This window comes from Corvus brachyrhynchos, unplaced genomic scaffold (genome assembly GCF_000691975.1).
Source record: "Corvus brachyrhynchos isolate BGI_N302 unplaced genomic scaffold, ASM69197v1 scaffold661, whole genome shotgun sequence".
NCBI classification, from domain to species: domain Eukaryota; kingdom Metazoa; phylum Chordata; class Aves; order Passeriformes; family Corvidae; genus Corvus; species Corvus brachyrhynchos.
In genome coordinates this window covers 678,148-696,587 of record NW_008236246.1, presented here as the reverse complement: position 1 = coordinate 696,587, position 18,440 = coordinate 678,148, and the positions used below count along the sequence as shown (strand labels likewise).

Genomic DNA, 18,440 nt, shown 5'->3' with positions numbered 1-18,440 from the left:
GCTCTCCAAGATGGAGGTGGAGGACCTGCTGCGGAAGGGTGCCTACGGCGCGCTCATGGATGAGGAGGACGAGGGGTCGAAGTTCTGTGAGGAAGACATTGATCAGATCCTCCAGCGCAGGACACAGACCATCACGATCCAGTCTGAAGGGAAGGGCTCCACATTTGCAAAGGTGTGCTGTGCTCCACTGGGAGGGAAGGGAGATTTCTCTTGGCGGGTGGAGGAATGGGAGCATGCAGGGCAGGAGTGCTTGGCCACCCTCCTGCCTGTGTGTGGAGACATGTCCACATGGAGGCCAAGCTCTGCTGTCCCACTGTGCCCAGGAGTGAGACCTTGCTGGGGCACCAGAGCTGGTGTGGTCTCCTGTCTCTCTGGTGGTCAGCAGAGCGTTGAAGAGGGGCCACCAGCCTGGTGGGTGATGGAAGGCTGCCTAGGAGGGTTCAGCTCTCCCTCTGAAGCTGGCTCGGGCTGGTGAGAAGGCAGAGCAGGGCCTGTGCTCCAGGTGCTGGGCAGTGTCCAGACTTGCTCTATCCCCAGGCTGGAGGTGTGGATGGATGCAGAGCTGCTGTTGTGTCCCCGTCAGGGCGCTGCAGGGTGGAGGCCTTGCTGGAGGCTCCTGGCCATGGCAGCAGACCATGCCCCAGAGCTGTACTCTGCCCAGGACTGTTGTGGGCAGGGTGAGGCATCTCCTCAGGGAGGATGGATGAGTTCAAAGCCTGGGTGAGATACAGTCCTGAGCTGGGCTGATCTTCGTATTCATGGGCTGAGCTTATTTGATCTGGAGTCTGTCACCCTCCCTGCCCTTCCAGTCACTGATGCTGCCTCAGTGTGGTGCTTTGCTGAGCAGAAATGCAGGTGAGCTGCCAGTGATGTGGGAAGGAGCTGTGGTACCTTCAGCACAGCCCTTCTGCAGCACAGCCGGTCTCTGTCTCCAGCCTCACTCTTCTGCAGCCATGAGGTCTGGCTCTGCATAGGGACCCCAGGATGATGGCAGGATCCAGCTGCTGGGCTGCACGATGCACAAAGCCAGGTGCTGCTGTGCCATGGAAGTTGAGTGCTGTGGGGCCTGACAAAACCGCCAGAGAGAGCCTGAGGAGCCAGCTCTGTGCTATGCTCTGGCTGGTGCCTGCTGGGGCCACTAAGGGCCATCTGTCCCTCCTCCTCTTGCACAACCCGGGCTCCATTTACAGTGGGTTGGGCAGGACTGCAGAACAGAGGAGTTCAGCTCCCTTAGACAAACAAAGAGCCCTCTGGCACGTGTCAGCTTGGGGTGTAACATCCCGCAGCAGCAAGAGTGTGCGCTCAGACAGGTGTGGGCGGGATCTCTGTATGGGAGAAAGAACACCTGGACGGTGGTTGCACCCTGTTCACTGCTCTTCTTTCCCTCCTAGGCCAGCTTCGTAGCATCAGGAAACAGAACTGACATTTCCTTAGACGACCCCAACTTCTGGCAGAAGTGGGCCAAGATAGCAGAGCTCGATACAGATGCCAAGAACGAAAAGGTAGGATGAAGTTTGTGGCCCACGTGCCCTACAACTGATCTGATACCATGTGGCCTGGCGTCCAAGTGGGAGCTGCATGCTTCCTCTGGGCTCCTGAAGGGGTTTGTGTTGAGCATCAAGAATTACTGCAATGGAAGACTGAATGCTGGATAAAGCCCTGATTTATTTAGCCACGTGTTGGTCTGTGTCTCTCTGATATTTCAGGGTGCTCAGTCTGTACTCCCAGCTACTCCCAGCAATCCCGCCCTCTGCTTGAGAGTGTTGACCAAATGCTCCTTGAGTTCTGTCAGGCTTGGGGCTGTGCCCATTCTCTGAGGAGCCTGTTCAGTGCCTGACCACCCTCTGGGGGAGGAACGTTTTCCTGACACAGCTCCAGTCGTTCCTGTGGGTCCTGTCCCTGGTCACAGAGAGCAGAGATTGGAGCTGTCTCTCTGCTGCCTCTGCCTCAGGAGGCAGGAGGGGACAGACGGGGTTCCACCTCTCTGCTGGCCCTGCTGAGGTGATGGGCTCAGCTGCAGCTCAGGTCTCTCTCCCCAGCATCTCCATCAGGCACAGGGCGCAGCCACTGGCTCCAGTGCGGCCCCAGGGAATTACACGTTATTACTGACTTGTGTGTCTTGCTCTCATGCTGTAGAGACAGTTTTAGACAGCAGCAGGAGGGAGGCCCTGCAGCTCTGCAGAGCTCACTGCTCAAGCAGGAGCAATGGGAGAGAGCGTGTGCATGTGTGCGTGTGTGTGTGTGTCCTATGTGCCTGAAGTCCAGGCAGATTTACATGGCATTAATTCATTCAACAGGATGGGGTAAGGAGAGGGGACAGGTACATGATATTTAATGTCATATTGCTCCCTCCTGCACCTTGTTGGAAGCTGCCTTTCCTGTTCCAGCCCACCTGTCCCCCTGACACAGAGATTACACTGCCTTCAGCGCAGCACTTGGCACAGGCAGTGCAGAGAGGGCTAGGAGTGACTCAGAGCTGAGTCAGCTGCTGGCTGTCAGCAGTTTGGACACAGAGGGACTGTCGTCAATCAGGCTGAATTTTGTGCTGGCCAGGAGTTGTCATTTGTGCAGGCAGAACTGCACACAGGTATCCTAGTGGGAAGGTGATGGTCAGCCACAGGACTGGCAAGCCAGGAGCCAGAGGCTGAGCAGAGCCTGGGTGTGCAGAAGAACACATATAAGTGTTTCTGCCTGTACCTAAGAACGTTCTCTGCTCTGTCTGTCACAGGAGAGCCTGGTCATCGACAGACCCCGGGTGCGGAAGCAAACCAAACACTACAATTCCTTCGAAGAGGATGAGCTGATGGAGTTCTCTGAGCTGGACAGTGACTCGGACGAGCGGCCCACACGCTCGCGGCGATTCAACGAGAAGACGCGGCGGTACCTGCGGGCTGAGTGCTTCCGTGTGGAGAAGAACCTGCTCATATTTGGGTGAGTCTCACCCTTGTGAGAGCACAGCCACAGCCTCCAGCTGCCCCAGTGCCCATGTGGGCCACTGGCTGCACCAGCCATTTCCTGTCTGTCCTGCTTGCAGTGTTCCCTCCTTCCAGCAGTGACCTCCCTGGTGGGACCTGGGCTCTAAGCAAATGTTTGGGATGGAAGGAGAGTTAGGAGGTCAAAGCATGAGCTGGCAGTTGGCACTTCCAGAGTCTGCTCCTGCCTCTGCCCTGTTCAGTCCTGCAAATCTCTCTCCCTCTCTCCTCCTGTAATGTGTGGGCAAAACATCCCTATCCAGGGGAGCTGGCAGGGCTGTGCCCCCACAGGAGCTCCTGGAGAGAGGTGCCAGCAAGGTCTCTAATTGCACAGGAATGTTTACTCTGTGTTCCTGCTGTTTCAGCTGGGGACGCTGGAAAGATATCCTGACCCATGGGCGGTTCAAGTGGCACCTGAATGAAAAGGACATGGAGATGATTTGTCGGGCCTTGCTGGTGTATTGCGTCAAACACTACAAGGGAGATGAGAAGATTAAGAGTTTTATCTGGGATCTCATCACGCCAACGAAGGACGGCCAGAACCAGGCTCTGCAGAATCACTCAGGTATTGCGTGTTCTCTCTGCCATTGCATCTGTACCCATTGCCCTGTGCCAGCCTTTGGGACTGAGGCTGCAGAATTTAAAGCAGAGCTGACAGAAACAGTCTGCAAGTGTTTGTGCTTGAGCACTGCAATTCTCTCTGCACAGAGAAAGGGGCTTCCACGAAGCTGACCTCCACACTGACCCTCAGAGCCAGCTGTAGGGGCTGGCTGAGTCGGGGAGGCTGTTTTCTGGCTTTCAGTGCAGAGGGAGCCTTGTGGTGGGAGCAGAGCAGTGCTGCTAAGTCTTCTCTGGCCTGTGAATACTGTCGCGGTTCCCCTGTGCAGGGAGACGCTGGGCAGTGAGCTCGTGAGCACCAGTGACCATATGAACACGTTGGGTGTGATAGGGATGAGGGTGCTGATTCCACTCAGAGCATGAAAATGCCTCAGGCTGCTCCTCAGGGCCTCACAGGGCACAGCATGGACGTGATGCAGGACCCTGCCTGTGCCTTCGGGCAGCATGGCAGCGCAGGCAGTGGCACCAGGGAAAGCTGGTGGTGCAGCTGAGCATCCATCTCACACCAATGTTGTGAGTTTGATCCCCATATGGGCCATTCACTTTAGAGTTGGACTCAATGATCCTTGTGGGTCCCTTCAAACTCAGAATATTCTGTGATTTTGTGATTTCCAGCTTTTGTTTCCCCTCATGATGGTGCTTGTCCCAGACTTACTGATCTGCAGTGCCTGCCCTGATGGGTGGAGGTGCAGTGTTGGTTTGTGCTGAGACTTGTGCAGTGCAGAGTGCTCCCCAGGTGATGCTGCCTTCTCTCACTTTGTGTAGCAAGACCCTTGTCCTAGGCCTGGTTGTGCTCTCTCTACTCAGAGGCAGTGTGTGTGAGGTTCATGTGTCACACCACATGTCAGATCTGTAATTGCATCTGTTGTCTAGAGGTGTCTGTATTCTGTTGTGTAGAAGTTCCCAGTGTATCCTCCGCTTCAGACAGGTCACCCAGAGGCTCCCCAGCCCTGCTTTCCCTCTGGCTCTGGCTCTGGCTCTGCCTCAGTGGTGGACACTGCAGATTGGCCTCCCCACCTGCGGCACAGTGGCTGCTCTCTGTAGGCTCCCCTGGGGCTGGGGCAGCCATAGAGCCCACCCTGCAAATGAGGCAGCCGTGGGGCCTTTGTCTTCATCTGTGAGCACAGAGTGGCTGCTGGCTCCCTGGCTCTGCTGAGGCTTGTGGCCTGGGACATATGGTCACTGCCTGCTGTGCCAGAGGGCTCTGGCTGACCTTGCAGCACAGTGCCTGTGGCTCTCAGGACAGGTGAGTGGGACTGGGGGAGGCCACAGTGTCCCTCAGGGAGTCAGAGCCCAGCAGCCATATGCTGCTTGTTCTGTACTTGTGATCTGTGGCACAAGGTGAGTAGTGAGGGGGCTGGAACTCTCCAGACTGCTTTTGACATCAGGGAGCCTGGCTGAAATCTGGGGCTTCTGTTCCCAAGTGGTAGAGCACAGGGAAGGCTGATCTGGAGTGGTGATGCTTCTGAGCACCAGGTGCGTCTTAGTTGGTGCTTAAAACCCAACATCATCATTTCATTTTGCCTGGAAGTGTCCAGCTAGCTTTTGCAGGGTGAAGTCCAAGGATGTGGCCTTCGGTGGCTGCCTTAAGTTATTCCAGTCATCTCCTTCAATGGGAGTCACTTTGACAGTGCTCCTTCCTGCTCTTGCCACACAACCCTGCCCTGAGAGCATCTGGGAGTGGGCTCGAGAGTCCTGTGGGGAGCAGAGCAGGAGTCAGAAACAAATTGACTGGTATGAGTGGGCTTCATTTAGATAATGCCAAGTAACAAACAAGCCACGGTTTCAGTGGAGGATCAGGATTGCTTTAGTGCAAGAGCACTGAATATTGACCAGCAAAGCGACCAGGAGCTTCTCCATCAACTCTTTAGAATGGCTTTTCCCACCTGTGAAACCTCTGGGCCAGAGGAGCAACAGCATCTCAGCCTGACGTCAGGAGCTGGAGGAGAGCAGAACAAGCAGAACACTGCAGTGCAGAGCAGTGCTCCTTCCTCAGTCAGGAAGTCCTCCAGCAGTAACTGCTGTGGCTCCCCAGGCAGCCTCAGGTACCACTTGTGTCTGCAGAGAGCTGACCAGGCAGGTTGTGCTCCATCCCTGATGGGCAGAGAGCAGCAGCAACCGTCAGCCCTTGCTAGGGCATCCTGGAGCTCTTCTCAGTCCCACATCCATGTGATCACGAGGGGTGAGCACAGCACCCAGACAGTCTGACTCAGAGCTCTGCTCTGATCCAGCACCATCCTGCCTTTCATCCTGGAACAGGCCAAGCTGCTGAGGAAGCAGCATTTGCCCAGAGTTCATCAGGCCAGTTTGGTGCTGGGGACAGGAGGCCTGGTGCCTACGGCAGGCCTCCAGCAGCCACCTGGGTCACAGCCCTTGTCCTGTCATGGAGCTGCAGACTTTATGCAGGAGTTGATGACATGGTGATGCTTTCTCTTCTTCACTGGTGTCACAAGACCAGACAGATGGGGTGGGACTGCTCAGGCATCCTTTCCCCTTCATGTCTGCAGTTCCTACCTCAAGAGCAGCTGCCCAGGGGGGCAGCTTATCCCTCTCTGGAGATTCCAAACAACACTGACCCCACCAGGAATTGTTTCCACATTCTGCTGTGGACTCACATCCTATTTCAAGGTTGAAACGTGTTTAATTTTCATCTCCAGCCACTGGATCTTGTTTTATCTTTGTCAGGCAGATGGGACCGCATTCCCTTTCCCATTGGTACCTTAGCCCCCTTGCAGCAATCCAGTTCCCCCCAGCCCTGCTCCAGATGCATGGTATAAGAAACAGCCCTTACAGGTCAGATCAGCAGGTCTGCTGCTCTTTGATCATTTGGGAGCTTCTTGTTTGAACTCTTGTCCCAAATAACTGTCCCCATAGAGTGACCTTCAGAGGTGGCTGCAGTGCCTAAGTAAGTCTCCAAGTGCTGTGCCCAGGACCAAGGTCCCTTCCATGCTTCATCCCTTCTGTGTGATAGTTTTATACATCGAGGGGCCATGTTATCATTTGGGCTCTGTTGGAATTGTAAAAAGAAGAGAGGCCTGGGCTCCGGCGGGGGGGAGAAACTCGCAGACCAGCCAATATGGTTGATAAGAGCAAAACTCCGTTTATTAGCAATCCAAAGGCACTTATATAGTATACCAGCTTGTTAACTCTTAAGTGGCTTAAAACTTATCAAGGCGAATTTCTACTTCTACATAATTGGACTTACATTGGCAAGCTTCTACAGTTATGTTATGATTAAAAGAATTCAGAGTTTACCTCTCCTTCTCCGGGTCTTATCTGAACAGCTGCAAATCTTCAAACTCCCTCTTTGTTCCCAGCCCTGTCACACAGGGATTTTCTCATGGAGAGTTTTTCTCACACACAGGCCTTTTGCTTCCAGGCCTATTGCTTGTATAGTTCTTTTATTGATCCCATAATTCTATCAATGATCCATGCCCCTGATCCCTCAATAATTCTGCAACAGGGCTCAGCATTGCACTGAGAACGCACAGCAGTTCAGTTTCTGTGGTGATTCCCAAGTTTTTCACAGGGATGGACTCTTCCATGCTCTGTGTTTGCCCCGTGCACTTCCCCTCCTTGGTTCTCCAGGCTGCAGCTGGGAGCTCTGCATGGGCTCTTCCAGCTCCCTGCTCTGCTGTCCCGCTCCTCCCAGCACTGGTGGCAGTGCCAGGCCGTGCCTGTGGTGCTCACTGGATGCCACTCGCTGTTACAGGCTTGTCAGCACCGGTGCCCAGAGGCAGGAAGGGGAAGAAGACAAAGAACCAGATGCTGCTTCCTGAGATAAAGAATGCCGACTGGCTCGCCACCTGCAACCCCGAGGTGGTGCTCCATGATGACAGCTACAAGAAGCACCTCAAACAGCACTGCAACAAGTGAGTCATAGAATCATGGAGTGGTTTGGGTTGGAAGGAGCCTTAAGGAACATCTTTTTACACTACCTGGCCAAGGGCAGGAATACCTTCCACTTCCCAGGCTGCTCCAAGCCCTGTCCTACCTGTACTTGAACACTTCCAGGGATGGGGCAGCCACAGCTTCTCTGGCAACCTGTGCCAGGGCCTCACCACCCTCTGAGTGAAGAATTTCTTCCTAACGTCTAATCTAAATCTAAATCTTTCCTCTTTTAGTTTAAAACCATTCCCCCTTGTGGGAGCCCACTTGCTCATGGAGACAGTGGGCTAAGGGCCTTTAGTGTTGGGAGGGTGGGAGGGAGCTGTGAAGGGCTCACAGCCCACGCAGGATCACTGTGCTCCCACTGCTGGACCACCCTCAGATTCCCCTCCAGCTTGTGGCAGCCATGTCCTGAGCAGCGACCCTCCAGCCAGTGGGTCACAGGGCTGGGCAGTGTGGCATGGCACTGCATAGTCGCTGCCCATCCTGCTTAAAGGAAGGGGGTCCTTCCACGTGGGATAACATGGTGTCAAGCAGGTTCCGCTGGCCTTGCTGACCTCTCTGCCGCCCGGGACAGGGTTCTGCTGCGGGTGCGAATGCTCTACTACCTGAAGGCTGAAGTGCTGGGGGAGGCTGCGGATAAAGCCTTTGAGGGGACCCCCGCCAGGTAGGGACCTAACGGTGAACCCCCGCCGGCTTCTCGGGCTCGAGCACTGCCACAGGTATCTGACCCAGCCACATCTGGGCTCTCTACAGCTCCAGATGAATCAGACCTCAGGTCTTCCTCAGGCAAAACTTCACCCTCAGGCAGCCACTCTGCCTGTACAGAGACTGCAGCCATGGCAGCCCTGCTGAGGCAGCTCTGAGACTGTAGCACCAGCCTGGGGGCAGTGGGGACTTGTGGGGACACCCTGCAGGAAAATGATTCTGTGTGCTGCTTGACAAATGGGCCCTTATCCAAAGTGGGGGTCCACAGAGACTGCTCCCAGTCTCAGGACCAGGCCTCAGAGCAGAGTGTGCCCCATCACTGCGGCCTGCAGTCCCTCCCAGCACTGGGAACAGTGGAACCCACAGGCTCTGTAATGGCACTGAGCCTGCAGCTTGCCAGCTCCTGACCTTTCTGCAAAGACTCAGCTCTCAGTGCTCTCAGAGGAGTTTGATGTGCTGAGCTTAAAGCTTAATTTCCCCAAGTAGGGCCTGCTGCCTTCCCCAGCACAGCTCTATCAGCACCAGTCTGTGTGGGGAGACACCATTCTTTTGGGGTTGGTAGGTGTGAAATGTTTTACCCCTAGAGATGCTGTTCAGGTCAGATGGGATCTTCAGTCCTCTGGTGTTGCTTGGGTGAGAGGGGAGAGAGGCTGGGGGCACCCACTGCCCTGGAGAAAGAGGAGCAGGAGGGCAGCAGGTAGTGGTGGAACCAAGACTCCAGCTCTGACCCCAGGGAGATGTGTATCCATGTTATGGCGGGGCCCAGGCTAGTGTTCATTAGCTGTCCCCAAGCCAGCGAGCGGTGGCTCCTGCCTCCTCCTGTCCCTTCTGAGCAGTGCCCAGTGCCCCTCCGTATCTGGCGAGGCTGGGAGAGGGGCGTTCATACCATGTCTGCCTCAGGGAGCTGGATGTGCTGCTGCCTGACATTGACTACGTGGAGATCCCAGTGGACTGGTGGAATGCCGAAGCCGATAAATCCCTGCTCATCGGTGTCTTCAAGCACGGTGTGTACCCAGCTGTCTGGTGGGTGCTGGTGTGTGAGGGAATGAGTACCTCTGGTACTGGAGGGGACGTCATGTCAGTGCAAGGGACAGAGCCGTGGCTGTGCTCCACAGCCACACAGGGCCAGGAGAGCTCTCCACAGGTACCAGCAGCATGTTCGGGCAGGGAACAGGCACCCCGCCGTGCCCAGGGTGGCCATGCTGGCTCTCGTGGTAGACTCTGTTTTGCCAGGAGCAGTGTGCAGTTGCTGTGTGAGGGTGAGGAGAGAGGCACAGATCTTTTCTTGGCCTCGTCATGGAGTCCCCATGCTGTTTCCAGGAGACACAAGGCTGTTTGCTGCAGCTGCACCCTTCGTGGAGGCTGTGCTGCTGCTGGGTGGGATGGGAAGGCTGACCTTTCCCTTTGCCTGCTGCCCAGGGGCTGCAGAGCCATTAGCAGCTTCTGAGAAAGTGTTGGGAATTTCTGGGGGTGAGAATTGCTCTCACAGCAGCACAGAGGGAGTGAGAGCCAGGTGGGGAGCTGTGTCCCAGGAGCAGGAGGTTCTCGTGGACCAGGCTCAGGTCTTGCTCTGTGCTGTCTGTCTGTCCTGACCTAACCTGTGTGGCAGGTTACGAGCGGTACAACGCCATGCGGGCGGACCCAGCACTGTGTTTCCTGGAGAAGGTGGGCATGCCCGATGAGAAGCTGCTCTCTGCCGAGCAGGGCGTCAGCGACGGGGCACAGGATGCTGCTGAAAGGTGGGCAGGGGATGGAGCTGAGCTCTGGCAGCCGCCTGGCTCTCTCCTGGGGCAGTGCGGTGGGGTGAGCTGTGCACAGGGAGGTGGGAGGGAGCAGGCTGTGCTCCTGAGCACAGAGGGTAGGGCAGGAGGGGGCTGGTGCCCGGTACGAGGTGGACGGATGGCATGAGGACCAATTCTTCACTTCTTGGTGCTGAGAATTGGCACAGCCACAGGGGCTGTGCTGCCACTACTAGGGACTGTTTGTTTTCTCACCCAGGGGCAGCATGGAAAAAGAAGAGAGCAGTGGAGAAAAGCTGGAGGGGCTGTCAAAACAGGAGGTGAGTGGGAGTCACAGTGTTAGATTCACATCTGAGGCTGCCCAGCCTGCCCTGCTGTGCAGGCTTGGTTCCATCAGCTCTGCCGTGGGGCAGTAGGGAGCTAGCATGGCTGGCCTGCCTTGTCCACACATCCTGTGTGCATTCCCTCTGCTCCCTGGAACACAGCTTCTGCTGTGCCTCTCTGTGTTACTTGTGGACCTGGGCAGCATCTTCCTTGTGGGGAGCTGAGGAGAATTGAGGGCTGGGGGTGCCCAGGAGTGCTGGTTCTCACTCTTGGTTGGCTTCAAGAGCCATGTGGGGCCCTGGCAGAGGAGTCAGGGATGTCCCAAAAGAAATGGCCTTGGGGGAGAGGAAGAGCAGGGAATGAGGTAGCACCGGAGACTGCAGGGGTTGTTTGAAGAGTGGAGGCTGTCACACTGCTTCTGTCCTGGGCCGTGGCACTACAGCCTCGTCACTGTGGTGATCCTTCCCTCCAGGCCCGAAATGGCCTCTCTGAGCTGTCACCTCCGATCCCATATGCTGAGCACAGCCAGCAGCTGCAGCCCGAGGGCACTGAACACACAGCCCTGCCCATCCCACCACCCTGCACCCTGCCAAGGACGGGTGGGCTGTGGGTGCAGGGGGTTCTGTGTGGGGTTGAGCCCTCTCTGATTGTTTCCTTTTGCAGGACATCGTGGCTGCTGGGGTGGGTGAAGCCAGTGAGAAGCGGGACGAGCCAGCGGCAGGTGAGGCCGTGTCTCCTGCAGTGTGGCCCGTGGCTTCCCAGGGTTTGGCGTGGCACAGCCGATCCTGAGTGCTACCCCAGGCACTGCTTGGTGGGAGGAACACATTGCTGTGCTGGAGGGACATGCTGCCCTGTGTTAGTGGGTGAGGCAGCTCAACCTGGGCAGGGGCCCTCATGCGCAGAGTCACGGGTGACCCAGGGATGGGCCCTGTGGCAGAGCAGCCAGGGTTCTGAGTGATTCCAGCCAAAGCTATCCAGGGTGACTAGATGCCATTAGCCTGCTCTCATCCATCCAGTTGCCTGCAATGGGCAGCTCTCTGCAGTGGGTAGTGTTGGCACATGCCATGGGCTGGCTGGCCCCACTGCTGAGCAGGGAGCTGCAGTCTTCTCCCATGCATGGCCTGGCCTGGAGCCATCATTCCCACCCTGATCTCAACCTCTGGACTCTCTCTGAAGGAAACTAAGACGTGGTGAGGCTGTGAGCCAACAGGCCCAGGGATGGTCACATGGCCCCCTACTCATGAGTGTGATCCCTGATGTTCCCCATGGGAGGCAGAAGGTGGAAGGAAGCTCTTGGAGCTTGCCAGAGGATGTGGGAACCTGTGGCTTTGCATGTGTGCTAAATACTAATGTCCTTGTTGATGTTTGAAGCCCAGGATGGCTCCGACTCAGACAGATCCTGCTGGCCTGTCTCCTCTGCTCTCACGGCCAGACTGCGGCGACTCGTCACCGTCTACCAGCGCTGCAACCGCAAGGAGCTGCCTCCCCGTGCCGAGATGCTGGTGCCTGGTAACCATGGCTACTGGCTGCAGGATGAGATGTTCCGGAGAGCCTCTGAGATGGACTCGGTGAACAAAGAAATGCAGAAAAGGTAATGCAGCAGAGGAGCCTTTACAAAGCTGATTTAGGCCAATTCCTTGGCCCCCGGAATTGACCCAGGTAAATGTCACCAGAGCTGTGTGTGCAGCCAGCTGCCCAGGGCATGGAGTCACATGGGTCCTTGCTGGACAGGGAAAGTGCTCTGAGTCATGGGAGCCTTGCTGCTCCAGCAGCCAGCCCAGCCAGGGAGCAGCCTCCACTGCAAACTGGAGTTCATGGGTGGCAGATGGTGATACTGAAAGGAGGTGAGGGGACAGCACTTCAGGGTCAAATCCAGTGTCTGCTGGGCCAGGGGTCAGCCTCAGCAGAGCAGAGTTGTGTCCTTGGGACACACCGTGGATGAGGGTGACAGATGAGCGCTGTTGCAGCCCATGAGCAGTGCATTTCCAATCCCTGTGGCTCTCACACCACTCACTTTTCCTCCTGCTCAGGAGCCCAGTGGTGACATATCCTGGTTGTGCTGTGCTCCCATTTCATTTGTGTCCCAGTAAGTGGGAGGGTGGTGGGACTGTTTTGGCACCCTGAGTGGCTCTCTGCAGCCATGGGAGGCTGTGCACAGGGTGATGCTGCTGCCATCTCTGCCAGTCTCCCGTGCCACCCTGGGACTGGGACTCTCTGTGGTCACCAGCCCTCAATGGTTTTGCCTCCTGTGAACCTGTCCCAGCAGCAGGACCCCACGTAACCACATGGTATGTGTGCTGCCTTGTGCTCTATTCTTGGCCTCCTTGTGTAGAAGCTGCTCAAGCTCACCTTCCCTTTCCTCTTTCTCTGGACTTCTTCCAGTCGTACCATCCCCTTTTCGAGGTGGGGGCTTGAGTGGTTGTGCTGTGGACATCACAGCAGCCTGGTATCTCCTGCTCCTTAATTCTCTGGACGTTTTGTAGGGGAGATCACCTTACGGGAGTTTTCTGCCAGCCTTTAATTTGAGGCCTTTTGATAAATTCACCATTGGGCTCTTTGACTTGGATCATTAATATATTCATTAACTTTCTTCTTGTTATTCTCATTTTTGAAATGGAACATGACTGCAGGCCCTGGGAACAGGGGTTGCAGTGCTGTCCCAGGTGTACTTCAGGCAGTTGGAGAGTGCTGTGGGTGCTGTTACCCTGTCTACTTTCCCTTGACATGTCTCAGCTGCTTGCTGATACTGGCTCAGAGCTGCAATTCAGAGGAGCTGAGATTTGACTGGAAGTTTTCTTCAGGCCTCAGTGCTCCCCTTTTTCTGTCCTTGCCCTGCTGCGTGCACCCGGATCTGTTCTCTGGGGCTGTTTCTCTGGGCTCTGCCTGGGCTGTATTTGCCCAGGACACTTCACCATCTCTGTCCTTTGAGAGGTCCCCACAAGGTGGAAGCTCAGAGGGTCCAAGCCAGCATGAAAGTTGTGTTCTAAGAGCGCTGTAACTGAACTCCTCCATCACCACTGCCACTCTCCTTTGGTGGGGAGGGGGTGACACCCAGGAGTCCACAGGAGTCAGTAAGGTGGGTGGTGTTTGTTACTGTGTTTGTTACTGGGACCCTTACAGCAGCAAGCCCCAGTCCCAGTTTCCTTCTGCAAGAGGCTGGATGAGAACTGTATCTGCATATCCTTCCTGTGTAATTCCTGGTACGGAGAACTGACCTTTCCGTGGGGGTGAAACAGCTTGATGTGGCAGGAAGGGAGTAGATGGGGGATAGGTTTGTGCCTCCACAGAAGCTGCTGGAGCCTGCACCCTGTTGGCAGCACAGCCCAGAGCTGCACTCGGGTTTATTAGAACAGCCAAGAAGGTTTGAAAAAATGAGCTGAGAGCCAGAGGGCCCGTGGCCTCTGCTCCTCCTCCCTGTGCACCAGAGGGCAGAGCGTCTTGGGCTGAGGTGGTCTCCCCAGTGTGCTGCTCCTGACACCTCCCTCAAAACTGTTGGTCAGTAACTAGGCAGTGCTCTCTGAGCCTCTCTGCCTGGTGCCTTGCCTGCTCTGAGCCCAGAACATGTCTCAGTGGTGTTCCCGTCTCCTCCCTGCTCCACAGGTGGACCAGGAGGGAGCAGGCAGATTTCTACCGCACTGTCTCCTCCTTTGGGGTTATCTATGACCAAGAGAAAAAGGTCTTTGACTGGGCCCAGTTCCGAGCCATCTCTCGACTGGAGAAGAAGACAGATGAGAGCCTGGAGAAGTACTTCTACAGCTTTGTAGCCATGTGCAAGAATGTTTGTGGTCTCCCTCTGTGGAAAGAGGATGGTGAGTGGAAATTGCATGGCCTATGGAGGGGTAATAGTAGGTCCATGTAGAAGGGATCCCGCTGCTCTCATGGAGCAGGAGAGCAAGGGAGGATCTTCAGAGACAGTTGGAAGCAGCGAGATGCCAGGCAGGCTGTGGGCTTGCAGCAGTCCTGCATTTCTGGCTGCCTTGTCTCCGCCATTTAGTGCCTCCCCAGTACAGTGGGAGGGTAGAGCAGCCCCATGGACTGCAGCCCCTGCTCTCACAGATCTCTTGGAGTTCTCACAGGAAATCACAACCAATTTTATCCAAGACAGCAACCTCTGTATTTGAGAGACAAGTAGAGAAGCAGCGCACGCAAAGCACAGTTCCATGCTGGAGCTGGGGGTTGTTTGGGTGAGCTGGATTGTTGCTCATTGGGCATCTGTCTGCTGCCATTGTACAGAGTCCACTCCATATATGCCTGCGCTGACTGTGGAGCTCTGCTGCAGGGTAAATGGAGCCTGGATCTGCTGCAGGAGGCTCAGGAAGCCTGGCCAACACCAAGGGCATCCGCTTTCTTCGAATACTCTGCAGAGGTCTGCATTGGCACCAGACAGGACATGACAGATGAAAAGCTGCTTGGAGGCTATTTAAGCACAAAGTGATTTGTTTCCAACAGCAGCAGAAAACATTTGCTTCAGATCTGTCATGGAGTCTGGTCTTAGGCACAGTTCCTTGTGTGTGTGTGTTGTGCCTTAGGTAGGTGTTCCTCATCAGAAGAGCTGGACGAGCTGCCCTTCCCTGACAATGGGCTGAAGGGCTGCCGGAGGCTCAGAGCGCCAGGAGCTGCTCCACCTGAAAGTCCAGGCAGCTCCAGCACTGCTGCTGATGATGGAGCAGAGCTCAGACAAGACTCTGAAATCCTCTGCAGCTGGTGCCACTCTTGATCCAGCTGCTCAAGTCAGGGGGTGTTACTCCCCATGACCATTTGGTGGGATATGACTGGAAGGTACTGAGACTGGAAGAAGAGGCCTTAACAGTGGCTACAAGCACTGGCCCCACCTCACCTGCAGTCTGAGCAAGGGTTAAAACTCAGCTTGCTCATCAGTGCCTCTGAGGAACTCCTGCCAACCCAAATAATGTGTCCTTGGCTTTGCTGTCCCTGCTGTAGGTCCTCCAGACCCTGACATCTACGTGGAGCCCATCACAGAGGAGCGTGCTGCCAGGACCCTGTACCGCATCGAGCTGCTGCGGAAGGTGCGCGAGCAGGTGCTCAAGTGCCCCCAGCTCCACGAGCGCCTCAAGCTGTGCCGGCCCAGCCTCTACCTGCCCGTGTGGTGGGAGTGTGGCAAACACGACCGGGACCTGCTGATCGGCACCGCCAAGCACGGCCTGAACCGCACTGACTACTACATCATGAATGACCCCCAGCTGTCTTTTTTAGATGCATACAGAAACTATGCCCAGCATAAAAGAACGGGGCTCCCAGGCCCAGAAACCCTGTGCTGCCTTTACCAGTCTAACTCCAAACTCTACAGTTCCCCCCTGTACAGCCAGATGGACCAGACCTGTGAAACCCTGGAGAATGAAGCTGAGAGTCAGATCAAGCTAGAAACCGTGGACAGCACCATGTCCCAGGCTGGGGGCAGCCCAGCGGACACAAACTGTGAAACATTCATGTCCGAAGTCCGGGACATCATTTCCAGTACCTACGACGAGAGCTCGCTGCCAGACTCATTGGTGTGCATGATGTACGATGAGAAGGCCTGTCCCAGTGAGCAGAGCTCCCTCGCCAGGGACAGCCCAAACTGCACAGATGTTGGAAGCAGCGTTGCCAAACTCTCCGAGGGCAAGCTGGAGGGGGATGAGGATCCATCCAGCTGCGATGCAGATGCCATGAGAGAGGCTCCCTTCCTAGAGGGTTTGCAGGTGTGCTCTGACCGAATGGACAGTCAGAATGAGGAAGCTGAGCCTTCACCTTCTACCCCTGGGAGCAACCCTTCACAGAGTGCCGCAGCCAAGCTCGGCAAAGGCTTGGAACAGAAAGGAGCACTTGCCAGCCCGGCAGCAGGGCTGCCTGAGCATGGCACCATGGAAAGGGTCCTAAGTGTGGGGCTCTACAGTCCCAGTCTCCATAACTATGAACTAAAGGTTCCTCCTGAGCAGAGGTTCATCAGTCTGCTGCAGGAGAAAGGAATGGAGGCAAAGTCAGGGCCAAGTCAGAGCCACAGCGAGGAAGATGAAGAGGAAGAAGAGGATGATGATAACTCTGAGACAGCAGCAGATACGGTGGAAGGCTTGAATGGTCCCAGGACCAGGGCTGATTGTGGCCCCGAGGCTCATGAACTGGGGGGTGAGGAGCAGAGCTCTGGTCTCCCCACACCCGAGGACACTTGCCCAGAAGACGTGAATGGCGAGAGGGAGTCCCTGGGGCTGGGGGAGCCCTGCGCAGAGGGCAGGGAGGACTGTGGCTCGAATGAGGAGAGCACCCGTCAGCACTCACCAGGCCAGGCTCAGAGCCAGCCCTTCAGCTTGCCCACACCTCTGCCTCAGGGGGGGCCTCAGGGGGCAGAACCCCTGTGTGTCAGGGGGGAGCCCTTGGGCCAAGCCGCTGAGGGGCAGACAGGCTGCACAGAGGCCCCACACCCTGAGCCTCAGGGCATAAAGCAAGAAAAGTGTGACAACAGAGATGACGGGGAGAAAGCCAGCAGCAACCAGAGCAAAGGTAGGGTCCTGAGAGCTCCCTCAGGTTACACTCACCTCTGGCTGTGGTGGGAGGGACCTGCTGTCCTCCCTGCAGAGCCAAACCTTGGGGCTGGCCAGCCCGTGGAGTGGCCTCCCATCTGTAGGAGCTGAGGTCCCTTTAGCTGCTGCAACTGGGGGCAAAAAGTGTTGGGGGCTGTATTTGCCAGCAGGGCTGACCAAAACTCTCCACTCTGAGCCCCAGTAGCCCTTCTGCTAAGACCATGCCATGGAATGCAGGATGCCTTTCCCTTTCTGGCACAGGCACTGCCTGTTGATCAGCTCCCTTTGGAAAAGCATATGCCCTCCTTCTTGCCCGCCTGGGAATGGTCGGGGATGGGGGGCTACTGCAATTCAAGCCCCACAAACACAGCTCAAGGGAGTGATGGTCCTTCCTGAGCAGCTTGGGCTGCCTGCCCTGATCCAAGTCTGCTGCTTCTCTTGGGGACTGTTTGGGACCTTTGTGGAGCCAGCTGGGCTCTGGGGTGGGAACATGTGAGGTGATGCTCCCTGCCTCTAGACAGGGAGAAAGGCAGGGTGGTGGTGGGCTCTATACTCCCTTGCTTTTTTAGATGGTCCAGAGAAGTACTTGGAGGAAGAGAACAAGAATTCTGCTTCTGTCCTGCCCGGGGAGATTGATGATCTTCAGGATGCCCGGGCACCAACCATTGCCCAGCTGCTGCAGGAGAAGACACTTTACTCCTTCTCTGAGTGGCCTAAGGTGAGGTTAAAATGAACACGGTTTGTATCAAAGTGTTCCTGCATAGCCCTGGCCAGCAGTGGCTCACACAGCTCCAGCTCTGCCTCCTGCTCTTCTGCACACCCCATGGAGGCTCAGGCCAAGGTGCTCTTCCCAAGCACCCGTGCCATGGAGATGCTTGCCCCCAAAATAGTTCCCTGCCGTGCTGAGATCACCTGGGCTGGGCTCAACTTTAATCCTGAGCTGTCATACGTGAGTCAGTCATTCCAGTTTCAGCTTGCCACTGTCCATTTCTGTTTGCAGGACCGTGTGATCATCAACCGCATTGACAACATCTGCCATGCCATCCTGAAGGGCAAGTGGCCTTCCTCCAGCCAGCAGTTTGAGGCACAGAGCCTGCTGACAGCTCCAGCCATGGCCAGCAGCGCTGGCAGCAGGAGCAGCTTTGCCGAGTCAGAAGCCACCGATCCCAGCTTCAATAACGGGGTGTTAATGTCACGGGTACAAAAGGTGAGGGGGGCCCTGAGGCAGTGACAGGCTCATGGCTCTGGGGTGAGACGTTGCCCAGAAGTCCTCAGGAGTTTCCCAAGTGGGGCCCCTTGGTGCCAGTTGAGGTGCATAACACATGGCTTTAGCCACTTGGTCCCCTGCTGATAGCTCCTGGTGAGCTCCCCGTGCTCTCAGCCCCCTGCTGCCCTCCTTGGAAGGCAGCTGTTGTTGGCAGCTCCACAGCTTCTGCGGCTCTAGAGGTGCTTCCAGAGTCAGTGCTGGAGCACCTGACATGGTCAGAGGGAAAAGGGGACAGCCCCCTGGTAAGCCAAAGGAAGGGTGCAAGGAGCACTGCCCTTTCAAGTCCCCAAGTCCCAGTGCCCCTGTCCCCAACAGTCACGTGGGACAGACAAACTGCTGGCCTGGGGCCCCAGCAGCTGGCGGAGCAGCCATGGTTATAAACACCTTGGGAGATCTGAGTGTGTGCGAG

General features: G+C 56.2%; 1 protein-coding gene across 3 annotated transcripts in view; it reads left to right on the top strand.

Annotated features, from left to right (window-relative positions):
• CHD6 (chromodomain helicase DNA binding protein 6) overlaps positions 1–18,440 on the top strand; it is a 69,505-nt gene that overhangs the window by 44,025 nt on the left and 7,040 nt on the right. For all 3 annotated transcript variants that reach the window (XM_017746961.1, XM_017746962.1, XM_017746963.1), the window contains exons 20-34: positions 1–172; positions 1,392–1,502; positions 2,729–2,931; positions 3,338–3,540; positions 7,303–7,462; positions 8,056–8,145; positions 9,087–9,190; positions 9,796–9,925; positions 10,185–10,245; positions 10,913–10,970; positions 11,621–11,840; positions 13,850–14,058; positions 15,191–16,744; positions 17,334–17,482; positions 17,765–17,971. In XM_017746961.1, coding sequence (XP_017602450.1) covers positions 1–172; positions 1,392–1,502; positions 2,729–2,931; positions 3,338–3,540; positions 7,303–7,462; positions 8,056–8,145; positions 9,087–9,190; positions 9,796–9,925; positions 10,185–10,245; positions 10,913–10,970; positions 11,621–11,840; positions 13,850–14,058; positions 15,191–16,744; positions 17,334–17,482; positions 17,765–17,971 — 3,631 coding nt within the window. The remainder of the gene's footprint in view (positions 173–1,391; positions 1,503–2,728; positions 2,932–3,337; positions 3,541–7,302; positions 7,463–8,055; positions 8,146–9,086; positions 9,191–9,795; positions 9,926–10,184; positions 10,246–10,912; positions 10,971–11,620; positions 11,841–13,849; positions 14,059–15,190; positions 16,745–17,333; positions 17,483–17,764; positions 17,972–18,440) is intronic.